The sequence below is a fragment of the Acipenser ruthenus genome, chromosome 6, assembly GCF_902713425.1.
Source record: "Acipenser ruthenus chromosome 6, fAciRut3.2 maternal haplotype, whole genome shotgun sequence".
In the NCBI taxonomy this organism is placed as follows: Eukaryota; Metazoa; Chordata; class Actinopteri; order Acipenseriformes; family Acipenseridae; genus Acipenser; species Acipenser ruthenus.
In genome coordinates, this window is record NC_081194.1 from 21,362,633 (window position 1) to 21,377,120 (window position 14,488).

The 14,488-nt window shown below is 35.5% G+C and overlaps 1 protein-coding gene across 4 annotated transcripts in view; it reads left to right on the forward strand.

Moving 5' to 3' along the window:
* LOC117411407 (pleckstrin homology domain-containing family G member 1-like) overlaps positions 1-14,488 on the forward strand; it is a 119,744-nt gene that overhangs the window by 41,437 nt on the left and 63,819 nt on the right. For 3 of the 4 annotated variants that reach the window (XM_059025220.1, XM_059025221.1, XM_034018883.3), the window contains one exon: positions 10,209-10,283. The exons of the other annotated variant lie outside the window; for it this stretch is intronic. In XM_059025220.1, coding sequence (XP_058881203.1) covers positions 10,209-10,283 — 75 coding nt within the window. The remainder of the gene's footprint in view (positions 1-10,208; positions 10,284-14,488) is intronic. 4 annotated transcript variants of the gene reach the window in all.

Below are 14,488 nucleotides of genomic sequence, written 5' to 3' on the forward strand. Positions count from 1 at the left end.
CTCAGGCTTGTCAGTCAATCGTTAATACCCATGTGAAGTACACAACTAAAGCAACTGGCATCGGCCTCCGGTCACTAGATCTGCCTGTCTTATAAAGGGAACTGCAGGACGTGCCTGCATGGTGGCATTTTTCATGGCATTAAAATCTGGGGGGGGGGGGGGGGTTACATTAACAGAACCATATGGTAGAGGTTGTAACATTTTGCAGTGTGTGAGTTTGAGTACTATGAATGCTGCCTATTCACCTGCATGCCACTAAATGCGCTGCTAGACTGATTAGCTTTTAAGTACAGATGGTGAGACAGCTAGTGCCAAATTGTCCTGCCAGCTTAGAGGAGCTGGCACTCCAAAATGAATGATATTTTCACAAGGCCCAATTAGATGCTGTGTGAACTGCAGGGTACAGTAGCATCCCAGGAAAGAAATGTTTTAATCTTTTGTAGTGTCAGAGTGGGTCATAATATCATTTTGTGTATGAAATTAACAGAATTGAAATATACAGAGGGGGGGTCCTAAGCCATTCTCTCTGTCTACTTGATTTCTGGTCACAAACTCCCCCACTGACAAGGAGTTTTGCTTTTAAAAAGAGTTGTAAACTAAATACTGGACAAATGGTTTATCGCCACCATCGATGAATGGATCCTTTGGCGCCGCAAGCCAGACAGTTTTGGGTGCTTTGACACCTAGGACAGAAAACAGTCCATGTCATAAATCCAGCTGACAGGTGGCGAAATAGCAGACCTATTGAGAACAAGGGACCGTCTAGGAACGAGAACAACCAATGGGAAACATTCCACGTGGACTCAGGCACTGCCCAAAATGAACAAACTACCCAATCACAGGAGTAAAGAGAAAGTTACAAAAGCATGAGTGTGACACTCAAATAGGGCTCCCGACACAAAATCCAAAGATCTTGATACACAAACAAGTCCCTGAACTGTGACAACCTGAAGATCCAGCCTGCGACTGGCTGGAACAGAGATACTGTTTTCGGACACTCTAATACGAGATAACTATTGTAGTGTTTGACTTGTTGTGGGAGTCCGCTGTGCAAGACGTCTAAAATCCTAAAAGTAGGAAGGCAGAACCCAGAACCTGGACCAGCAGGAGAGCCTTAGAGTGCCTGTATTGTTGAAGACACGGATCAGCTGGAGGAGGCAGCACAGGTCCATTAAGTATTCAATAAGTAGTGTTTTAATCCTCTTATGAACTCGAGAATAAGCAGACCTTAAAGTAAAATTAACGTTTAGTTTTGAGTGGAATATAAGAAAAGTATTATTGTTTTCAATTTTTGCTTTGAGTTAATGAACATTATAGTAATTGTTTGTATGTGATTTATACAAATTGATGTGGGTTTTACAAGGCAGTTGTCATTCTGCGTTAGAAGCTAGAATCCAAATTTAGCTGTCTTAATAATAGATAATTCTCGATAGGTTGTCTGGACGCAAAGAGCGTCTTTATCTCTCAAGAGTGAGAATTGCCTTCTGAACCAAAACTATATATTTGAGACTGATTTAACGATGCTTTGATTACCAAATATTAACGAAAGTAAATATTTGTGTTACTAACGATACCCCTGTTAAGACTAACCTTCGTCTTAAATAACTGTCAGGAATGCAGTTGTAACCTTTAAGGGAATCTCCCATAGATTGCTTTGGATGGCTAATCAGCCAGCGGGAGTGGGGTGTTATTTTATATTTTCTTTTCTGTACTGTTTAGTTTAGTTAATTCTTCCTTTCTGTTTTACTCTAGTTGTTGCACCTTTTAATTTTTCCTTTATTTAGTTTTATTTCTAATAAAACTGTCCCTTTTTATTCACTAGAAGCGTTGTCTAGTCTGATTATTTCGATAAAGGTGGTTACTACTTGATTTGAATTCAAATAAGGTATTATATTATTACAACTTAAACAAGTCCAAATACAAATATAACTTGCACAGTACACTTTCATTTTCATCTTAGAAGACCTGTAGTGTAGTGGATTGTATTCATTTATATGAACCAAGCTTAGTAAGATGCTCTGGCATATTGAAATGCAACAGGGGTCCTTATAGTAGTACATCTTATTGGCCTTGTCCCCAGTGGTTTTATTTAGTGTTGTTCTAATCCAGTCCCACATTGCTCTGTGGTCCTGTGGCTCGAGCGGACCAGAAAACCCTGGGTTGAACCTCAGCTTTACTAATTACATATCTCTTCATCTTATGTGTAAATCCAGCTGTGAAAGTCTGAAGACATGAACCACCCACCCACTGGAAATGAGATAGCTTGTCTTACTGCAATGGGTCTTGGCATAAATTAAGAAATAAATTATAGTATAGTCCTGTGGGAAATATATGTACAGTAGTAATAATTTGAGTAATTTGAGTAATGGCATCATGTTTTCAGCATATACCAGACTTGTACAAATGTTATTGAAATACAGCCCACAGAGTAAAACCCTCATATTATTGTTGGTCAGAAATATGTCTTTAGAACCAGTTGAATCATGATGGTTTCTTGTCCAAAAACCGGTTGTACAGTGAGGTCAGTTTTAGTTGGGACTTGAAACACTTTCTGGTTAAGTTTGCTTGGCAGGGTAATGCTATACAGCAAAGTGTCTAACATAGACAGTGTTTTGAGCGTGGACTGTACTTAGTCTATAGATAATTATCAAGGAAATGTATATTAGGTGCTCAGCGTGATGAACATTGCTGTGTCGCTTGTGACTGAGATTTCTGATTAGACTACTTCCAGAACACTTTCTGGGATTTTTCTGTAAAAATACAGTACAAGAAAATACAGGTTCTATTTTTTGTATACTTACATACAATATACAGCACCTCCTGAGGTTACTGGTAATTCATTCATACGTCTTTTTTGCTGCAGTTCACCTTGAATTTATTTCTGGGGCTGTTCTAAAAATCAGTAATTTATCTCTGAGACTTTCCATGGCGAACAGAGCACTGCGGTGGTGGAAGTGATAAAGCACACTTGAAAATCAGAGGCTTTAGTAAATCCTACCTGAAGTGAAAAGCATTAAGCAGATACACTGACAAGGAATTTCTGAGAGCAATAAGTGTTCTCTAATTCCACCAGTGGATTGGCTGATCGTTGCAATTATCTTGTTGTTGATACTTGTTTCAAATGTTGAGAAGTTTAAGAAGTGAAAGTAATGTTATGGATTAAAAAAAACATTCTATAAAAGGAACTACTTGCCTGTTTGCCCCTGGAGGCCTGGGTTCTAACCTAGCTGAGGTCAAAAATGTAACATGTTTGGTGTTGTGGATAGAAGCCCAAATTACAAAACTACCACACACATTTGTCTCAATCTGGCACAATAGGCGATATTCAGAACAAAATAGCATGAGTGGAATCTCAGGTCAGGCTTTGGGGGCATTGGTTTGTGGTGAACCTCATATAGCACCAGCCTTTATTGTATCAGGCTGTTACCAGTGATTTTGCCTCTCACCTTTTTATAACAAAATTCACAAACACGAGAATTAAAAAATGATGTTCATTCAGTTGTGTGTAAAATGACTTTGTGAAGAGATTGGTACAGTTATTTAAAATATCCCTTTCCTCCTGTAGCAGTGGGGATAGGCTGCTTGATGCCTCTGTAAACCTGTCAAATGCTTTTTCCAAAAAAAAAAGGAAATTACAGTACAGTATATTACAGTACAGTAAAACATGATTTGATTTCCACTCACAATACACAAGACAATCATTTTGGACATGCCACATATAGCTATCTAACCTTTTAAAATAATACAAAAAATGTTTAGTACTTTTCCCTTTGCCAGCAATAGGAAAATGAATCTATAAATAGTAATACTGTTATTAATATAGGAAATGTTCTACAGAATAGAACTGACTAAAGCAAAGTGGATTATGAGATGTATACAGTAGTTCAATAAATTAAAATGATATAATATCTACTTATGTAATATAATATAGAAATCTAAAAGATAAATAATATTATTTCATTAAGTAACATTTAATAAGATGGGTATTATAGCAACATAGGTTTCTATGAAGGCAATTAAATAAACATCCATAGAGGTCCTCAAGCTGTGGTTTTACTGGAGACTGGAGATACACATCATCAATTCAGTTCCATGATTGTGCCATTGAGGTGTGCTGTTCCCTTTAATTATAGCCTGTGCTATTACAGGATTTAAAAATTTACCAAATGCTTTAAAACTTAATTTAACCCTACCCCCCCCCCCCCCCCCCCCTTTTTTTCAGTCATGTTTTTTTTTGCTGGTGAATTGTGTATATATATCTGTTTAAGTAGACCATTAATTAAAAATTGAGTAGATAAAAAAGCATCTATTACTATGCATATGTTACCAAGGCAGCGGGCACAGTACAATTTATCCACTGCAAAAAGAAAAAGGTGTTGGGTAAACCCTATGCTGTTGTTACATGTTCCAGGCATTGTAGGATAAGGAAAATTAATTGCTATTATTTTGAAAGTAAGTACTATATTTTTTCAGGACACTGGTCTAATTCATGTTGTCAGTCTCTGATACACGTGCATCAGTTATTTCTTCATGTTTTAAAGCCCCACTGGGAGAGGGATCGTCTGTCTTCCCATTGACTATGAAGGATGCAGTTGTCAAGGATAGGTGTGAAAGATTAATTAGTTTACACTCTGGGTATTTCTGCTGCTTTGATTGCACTGGCTTTACAGTCTACAGCTTTATTTATAGCACACTGTAGTGAAATGCTTGCTATTGGCTTCTTCAGGAGTGCAGGAAACATGTTCTGTTCCAAAAGCTTAAAGGATCAAATGCACAGTCTGTCCTGGGCATTGCCAGTTATTCAGAACATGTTTTTAATACCAAATGCTTTCAACTCATATAATGTAGTCTGTCAAAGCCAAAGTAAAGAAAGCTATATTGTACAGTACATACTAACCCCAGCATTACATTTTAATGATGGTGCCAGTATCCTTGTAACATCATTTATCATTATCACGGTTGTTTTATTTTTTTGTAATTTGGTCCTTTTTTTAGAAGCCACTATAAGGATAACAGCTCTTTAATTAAATAATGTAATCTTATGTTATGTAATTAATTAAGTACTCAAAATGGTTTGCTGTCCATATAAGAAAGTGTGTAGCTTCACAGCAGGCTCATTTTGTTTATCTAGCAAGACAATTCAACATTTACTGAGGAAATCAACCTCAGACTATTTTTGATGTATTGCCTACAAAAGAAAAAAAAAAAGATTAACAGCAGTATGTTTTAAGAAAAGTTCCTTACTTGGAATGACAACACAGGGACTGGGATCTAATTTGAACAACACCCACATAGACATAATGTACTTTTCCTTTTGATACGTATTTCCAAGACAAAACATGCTGGAAGCTACTTGCAGAAGCATACTTGATTTGATTTGTGAACATTGGACTCTCCCAATTATTTTGTAAAGAGCTTGTGATGCATTGAAGAAGGGTGCTACAACAATGTAGGATTGTATTGTGCACCTCCTGTTCAAAATATGTGTGTGTGTGTGTGTGTGTGTGTGTATATATATATATATATATATATATATATATATATATATATATATGGTCGGACAGCTTTTGTCCATTCACACACATAATAATAATAATAATAATAATAATAATAATAATACTACAACAACAATACATGAATAAAATACACACAAGGGGTGGGCACCCCGTCACACATAGGTATGACCTGTGAAGCGCTTTGGGATGCCTCAGCGTGAAAGGCGCTATATAAAATACATTTGACTGATTGATTGATATGACCATCCATTTCCAGTCAATTTTAATTATAAAAAATATTTATTTATTTGAAAGTGACAGAAAGCTTTTAGCATATTTTCTCTGTCACTTCTGAGTTAACAACAAACTAAAACAGTGTGTTGGCTTGTTTGTGTTTTTTTTCTTCAATATCATCAGTATTAGGCTGTGATAAAGATGGCAGGTTCATTCATTGGTTCAGAAACTAATAAATTGTAGCGACACTGTCACAACTACCAGCATTGATGGTTATCTATTTCCATTATAAATGTAGAGGAAGGTCTAAATACGGACAGTGTTTTATCAACAGTAATATGAAAAAGCTTATGACCACTGTTAGAGAATTAAAATAGACCCCAAGGGGTTAACACATTGTAAGAATTTAGTCTTTATAATACAATGTGCAATTCGGTGATGATCCTTTTATTGATTACATTCAACTATCTTCCAACTGATAGCGTTTAAAGGTGATAACGTTCAAACCTATATTATATGCATAAAAAAATGGAAATTTCTTAAAAGAGCCATATACTCCTACTCTTAAAATCATTAAAGCCATATATTGCTGAGCTTGATAGTAGCAGAAACACACACCCCTGAGTGGAGCATGCCAAAGGTCAGCCAGCATAACCACATTAATACCAAAAAACACTATAGAAACATGCTTGGAAAGTATAAGAACATCACTACCGCTGGCACATCAAGGTTGATTGGAATGTAAATCATTTGATTATTCTTAATATTTGGTGGGTGGTTAATGGTATTCTAAAGGGTGATGCTGACTGAGTGTTCCAGTGTGTCTGTACTTGTTGATAAGTATGACACACTGTGTGTGAGTGGACATGTGCCTCTTTTTTATTTTAAAATTAATTCGTTTTAGGATTTCAACAACACTCTCAATACAGTGTGGGTTTTTAGTACTGATAAATAGTTCTGTGTATTTTTGTCAAATGCACTTGCAGTGACACTTTATCATTAAACTGTGGTGACTGGAAGACAAATTTATCATTTCAAGGTTTATTAATATGGGATTGGACTGGACTTTATGCATTGCACTGTGTTTCTTTTTTTTAAACTTCTCTAAAACAGTTCTTATTTGTTTAAATGTTGAAATCCTAGACTGACAGACTGAAATTGTAAAATAAACCATTCCAAAACACTTGAATAGGTTATCGGTTGATACTCATGAAGGTAAATAGAACATCTCATCGACGCCCCCCCTCCTCTCTGTATATTTTATATATAAGGACCATGCCTTGGTTATAGGAAGGACCAAGATTTCATTCCTCTGCAAATTTATTAGGAATAGTATAGTTTTTTTTTTTTTTTTTGTTAATGGAGTAGTTTAAATCAGAAAAATTGTAATAACATGGATGCCTGTTTGTAACCTTGTTCTTATTTCCTTTTATGTATATGATACATATTATATTTTATATTATATATTTTATTAAGAATGAACTGTAACTTACTTTGTCGTCTTATGCTTCCCAATCTCATTTCCCGGCAATTAGCCTTGAGGAGTCTTTTCAGAAGCAGTTTTTTTTTTTGGAGGGGTGTGTTTATAGTGCCATATAACTCTCAATTGCCCCAAACACATGGCTTGAATTTGTTTTTCTTTTGCTACTTCCATTTGCAGTCTAAATTGGGGATGAAAGTTACCATAATTTAATACACAAATATATCTTTAAGAAAGAAATCCATAGAAGTTTGTAATTGAAAGTGGTCCCATGAAAAATGGAACTAAAGTTAATGTAGCACCTTAGAGACTACATTATAATACATTTCTGTGCAACACATAATTAGCCTGAGAAATATGTTATGTATAGAGTATACCATCTTCTTTATTATTTATTATGTCTTTGCTTGCTTTTCTTTCTAGCGAAGTACTGCTTTTTAGTCATGCTGAACTTCCTGATGCACAATGTTTATTGTAACCTGGTGGTTGTAACATAACACTTGATATCCATGCCAGATCTAGACATGTTTGTAAGGCTATTGCATGCAAAGAAAGACTGTGTGACACATTATTTATTTATTCGTGTCAGCTGTTTCAATACACAGTTTCAGATGATTCAGTGAGCCAGTATTTTATCTGTACATCTAGGCTTGGCCAGTTTTTATAGGTTTCTTACAAAATGTAATTTACTGTCCTTTTCAAGATTGTATATGGTGCTGAAAATATAAAACCAAGCATGTACATTGGTATAGTATTATCACATTGAGGTGTGACCAATAGATAGCTGTTTGCTATGTCTTGCATTTGGAGTAACATGAGTTCACTTTGGTGTAATCAGGCTGAGGTGTGGCTGAAATACAGGTTCATGCTGTTGCAGTGATCTGTCTTATTTTTGTTGAAATTCTAAACCTATCCTCAGGGCTCACACTGATGAAACGTTACAACACAATTGTGCAGATCACAAAGCTTTTCCCATGTTTATTGTGTCTATACTGGTCTTTACTATGGTTAACCATTTTTTTATTATTTTTTTTTTTGTAATATGCTTACATAATTGTTCTATGCTTGGAATAATTGTTGTATGCCACAAAATTTAAGATCCGAAACTGAATGTCTGGCATTGAAAAAGCATCTAGCTATTGGTGAATGGATGTCTTTTCTCTGGATTGAGCTCTTGTGTTCATTAATGCTCAATCTTAACTGTCTGGTGGTTTTTCCAATGTACTGTAAATGGCAAGGACAGGATATCAAATAAATGACATTAATCAAGGCACAGGTAATAACCTGTAAAATAGTGTACTTATTCTGGGTTGTGTTGCTTGTAAAATTTGTTGGTTTTAACCGCATTATCACAGGCAGCACAATTACAACAAGAAAGAAACCAGTGGATTTATTCAGTACACCTTCAGTTCTTGAACATTTAAACGAATCAGACCTGACCAAATTGTCTCTCAGATTTCTCCCTCTGTAATGAGTAAATAGCAGTAATTTGTTAAAAATCCTGCTGCCAGTAGTATCTGCAGACAGAACATGCCAATGCTTCCTAATTATATTCTTAATTTCCAGACTTTGCTTAGTGTAAGTAGTGCAACAAATGATAGAATGTTCTTTATCTTTTTTATCTAGATGAGGGAGTTCATGAATAGTTTTGCGTCGAACCTGGGAGAGCGCTTTATCTAACCAGGCTCGTGGATAGTTTCTAGATAGAAATGTATTGTACATCTTCTGTACCTCAAATTCAAAATCTCTAGGTTTTGAGTAAATCCGCTTAAGAACTGACTGTATGGAAGTCCCTGTTTAAGGGGTACAAAATGAAAACTTGAAGCATGCAAAATGCTATTTTTATCAGTTGGTTTTGTATACAAAGTAGTATATAGATTTCCCTCAGTTAAACAGACTTGTGTATCTAAAAAATTGACGGTACTGGTGTTATATTCTAAATTTAAATTTAATGGAAGTAATCAAGCCATTGAGATGGTTAACAAAGGACGTACCAGATACAAATAAGATTTTGGGCCATGTTTAAATGAACATCCTACAGTTGATTTATTATTAGTTTTATTATCCTTTAAAAAATATCATGTATATATAACCAATTTATGTAATGTGTAAAAGGTTTAATATACTACTTTAGTTACATCCCCACCCCCACCCCCCCATCCCAACAAAAACAATATTTTATTATACAATAGTTTGCTGGTGAAACCCTTGTAGTTTAGAAGAATAATTGAATGATACTGTATATTCTTTAAATATGTAATTATTTCAGAATTACCCTTCCTTTAATGTGAATGGATAATCTTCTCAGGGTGAAAGGGTTTATATTTTATGGGTTCAGTTTCCCCTTTACATACTTTACTTTGTACCAGATAATTTCCTTCCTGCACATAATTGCCAAGCAATCAACAAATGTCTTTCAAAATTGACTGGTCTAATTATCCTGTCCTTGAGATGATTTTCAGCAATCAGTTGTGGTGTTCTCCCTTCAGAGTGGTTTAAAAAAAAACTCAATCTAATTAGATAAAAGAGGGCGTAATGACAAAATAGCTACCATTATATTAGTGCTGCTTTTAAGCAACCAAATCCCTGATGTTCCTTGTAAATGCCTTTTTTTTATCTGAAAAAGGTACATTGGCTACTCACCTAATTGTAGCTCTTTAGAGTGGTTAACTACCTACATTTTCTTCAGTTGTGTTTTGTTGTGGGGGAGGGGATTTCTTGTGTTTTAATCAAACCAGTTGAACAAACAAAAATGTTCTTTGTGGGAACTGAACTGATGTTAAGTATCAAAGTTTTGTGGGTTATATTTGTTTTGGAGAGAGTTTGCTAAAGCTAAATGTAAGAATTTCTGTGGAACCAGAGATGAAAAGGGGAGCATTCTTGTCCTTTTCTAGGGCTAATCTAGGCTGAAACTGTATCTTCGGTCTGTGTTAAGGTGTCCTTTTGCTGGAATGCACTGATTGTGCTTTAGAATCCTTTCCTTTCTTTGTGTCCCTCAGGTTTCAATAAGCTGGTCTCAGCTGAGATGCCAGATAAAGAACTACAGGGTACAGAGTCCATATCCAGGAATGAAGGTTAGTATTGTTTTACAATTTGAGAAAAATCTCCTTTTTTTAAATTTCCTTACAGAACAAGTATCTCTGAGAGTCGAACCTGAAAACAGTGCAGGTATTTGATTGAGTTCTGATCTTACACAATGCTGCAGTGTAAAATTTTTGATCCTGCAAAATGAATCCTTGGAAATTCATATTTTTAATCGATTTTGCAGACCTGTACAACAGGAGTTTAATTGCTCTGAGAGAACTGTTATTTTATGCTATTTTTAATGAATAGCATGTCAAAGTGGTGATAGGGTGGTCTGTTTTCTTATTAATTTGATTACTACTTTTAACAAGCATCCATACTGTAACTATTAAACTCTGAATAGTACCACATTTAGAAATACTGAAAGAAAATAAATGAATTAAATGATAAATGTTTCTTGATAAATGAGTAGTCGTCGATTGTTTTGAATGCTGACAGCTTGCCACTATCTGAATACTTCAGACTCTGAAGACATTAGGAATGTCAATTCAACTATATACAATTTTTTTATTATGCTTTACAACAAAAAAGATTTGCACGTTTGAGCCATCATAGGAAACATCAATTGCGCTGCTTTTCCTCTTGCAGAAAGTGCAATTTCTAGAACTTACCTATTTAATAGGATTTAGAAAATGTTTGAGGTATGTATATGCAGTCAGTTTGCTGGAGCTGTATGTGACGTCATGCAGCTAGCTGTGTCAAACGGTTGGCTGCACAGATCTGCACAGATCCGCAAGAATCTGTGTGACTAAAACGCCACTATTGGCTTTGTACACTATTCTGTGTTTCTCTCTGTCAAGTTTGATAGTGGGGTAGTACAAGAAAAATTAACCTTAATGCTGCCACAGTATCTAAGCCTCATATCTCAGAAACCGCTTGAAAAAGTGACTTCATATGTGTGTGTGTTATATATACTGAGCATCAAAAGAAACTTCTCTTATATTTTAGCATCAAAAGAAACTTCTCACTTATATTTGGATAAAATTCACTAGATGTGATTAAAAAATGACAAACTTAACAATTGACATCATGAAGATGCTGCAAAATAATCTGTCAATCTTGGGCAGGTGTTGTGACTCTTGGTTTCCCAGTTCATGGCCTGTCATTGACAGAGTGTGTCTGGTTATACCGTCTTGCCAGGTTTGAAATTGCTGGCTGTGAGCACCGAAGACGGCGAGCCACAGTACGCTGCCCTAGTCCAGCCTCCAACATGCCGATTGCATGAAGGCGCTGCTCTCTTGACAGACGTGACATGTTGTTTTTTTTTTCTTTGTTGCTTTTATTCAAGCTTGCAATTCAACAGCTGAAATCACTCCATATCCAGTGTCCAATCAACTGTCTCACTAATTGGATGATTAAGTACATATGCTTCAGTCAAGACACTCAAGCGTGTCATGGTCAAGGATGAATGATCGAGTGATTAAAAAGAAACCTAAACATTTCGTCCATCATTTATATACCTTATTGTTTTTCAAAAATAAATGTCTTATAGTAGTGATAAGCTTATTTTGATGCTTGGTATAAATCCTGCATCCACATTTTTTGGTGGCCATGACACTGACCTATGACCTGGATGCTATATTGAGGTCATGTGACTTCCTGTATAGGGACCGTAGAGTTTGAGTTATTCTCTTAATGTTCGATACACAGGTATTTTCTTTTAAAAAATAACTTTCACTGCCATATTGTTTTAATTCTGGCCATATCAATGATACAGACCACATGCTTGCCATAGGGACTTTGTAACTGGTACACAGCATTCTCTGATTCTCTCAGTAAAGCTCTAACAGGGGGTGTCCTGTAGACACGAATCATATCATTATGGTACAGATCTTTTACTCCCATTTCTAGTTTCAACATGTGCTTACAAGGCAACAACTTAAATTTAAAAAAAAGAAACTGTTTTACGGGTTGCTTTGAATCTTGCTCTCCCCCCCCTCCCCCACAGTATAGAAGGTACAAAAGTACAACTATGTTATAAAAAACTACTGGAGTCCTTTACTGAGATGGTTCTACTCTGTGAAGAAGCTTTTAGTAGTCATGACAGAACATGCGCTGGTGGAAAAGTAGGTCACAGCACGAGTTAGCCCAAGCAAAGCACAAGCACTAAAGTAATTTATTTCACTGTCAGAAACAACCCATTGCAAGGACAGCAGCTATTACTCTGCTTTAACCCACTGGCCACAGACACTCTTTCACTTTTGTTTATACTTAAGCTAAAGTGTTTAGTTAATGTAGCTTCTGTTGTCCCAACTGTAAAACAGTGCTCAAGTAATGGTCAGTTATCAAAGCCAATTACACAAAAGTTTCAATTATGCAAAAGCTGAACAACATTTGCGTAATTGAAACGGAAAGTTATTTGACGCATATATATTTTAGATTTAATCCACAAATAATTTCACAACCATCCAGATATTTCATTATATAAAAAAATAAACCACACTGTGTTACTTTTACATTTATATTCATACCAGAAAATAAAGAAAGTATGACAAAGACAGGAGTAAGAAAAAAAAACATACTAAATAGCTTTGAATTTATATCTAAAAATATATAGTAATTTAAACACTATTGTAGTACCTCAACCTTTTAACTTAAAGAAGCCACTGAGGGGATAGAAAATAATCTGAGTATGCTTTAACTAAACTTATGTTGCGGAAGCAGGAAAGAACACTGCATTCTTGTTTGCAAACAATGGCAAGCTTACTAAACAAAAAGGATAATGCATCTTAAATACTTGTGGACTTAGGAAGGTTTGTCTGTGTAAATCCCTGTTGAGAGCATTTAATAGAATGATATACTGTCACCATAACAAGGAGTGAAGACGTATTGCAATATCAGATCCGTGAATTATGATCGTAGGTCATATAAAGGTATCATAGACAAGCCTTAAAGAGTAAGCGGTGGGGTTCTGACAAATATAGTGTTATATGTCCCCACGTGTTGCTACAACTGTTTAAATAACATACCTGTAATTTTTCTTTTCATTGTTAACATCCTGACAACTTTTTACACTTATAACTTTAAACTCTGTTTCAAAGCTCTTTTCAAAATGGCCTCTAGTGCACTGGGGTTTGAGATCTGTCCTCTAAATTAATGCAGGAAGAGCAATTAAAAATAATAATAATAAACATAACAAGTGCTCTGTTTTTTCTGTTCCATACCACATCATGTATCGTTATTGCTGCGTTACCTGTTTCTGTTTGACAATGTGGGCAATAATCCTTACACTATATCAGTGCACTAGAGCAGCCATTTTGAAAAGAGCTTTGAAACCGGCTTTTATAATTATAAGTGTAAAGTTGTCAGGATGTTAATGAAAAGAAAAATTCCAGGTACATTATTTAAACAGTTGTAGCAACATGTGGGGACGTGTAACGCTATTTTTTCTCGCAACCCTGCTACTCTTTAAGAGCTCTTCGTAAGGTGCAGTATTCGTTATGGTGACATCGAATAGTAACATGTTATCATGTAATACCTTTTTATCTCCACTCCTAGATTATGTAAACGTAGTTCATATGTATATATGTATTTACTCTGTGATCTAAAGCCCAGTTGTGGTGGCCCAGTTTCAGATTTGGTATTGGACTCTGGGGGAAAATGAGTTTTGATAGTATCTACTTTTTTTAGAGTCCATTTATTACCATCCTGTAAGCACTGCAAAGTTTATCACATTCAGCAAACCTTGGGTATTAAAGACAGGTTTAAAAACTGTTCTCTTATGTTGGTTTTTATTTGGATCTCCCTGTGGGTGTTTTCTTCTTTCCCTGCTGGAAATTCCAGCAATTGCTGGTTTCCTGGAGACCATCAATACACTGTAAATGAAACATGCATTTCCTGTTTCCTTGTTGTAAATTTTGTTTCTTTCACTTTGATTTAGGACAATTCTGCATAAACAGTACTTAGTACTTAATCTTGTATTTCCATTATGTAATACATTACAGAGACAGTGCATTCATTTATTTTAGGTCTGAGCGAGTAATGATGTTGGGGTGTAATGTTACTAGCATTCTCAATGGCATACAGTATTTTACCCCCCTCCACATTGGCACAACAGAGTTGGTATTATGTTGCATGTTAAATATCACACTCTCATCTTGGCCCATTTAAAAACATCCATTCATTAATATAGATCAAAAGGGTTGATTTGCTCCCGATCGGTTTATGTCCTGCTTTTGATCTATACAGTCAGATA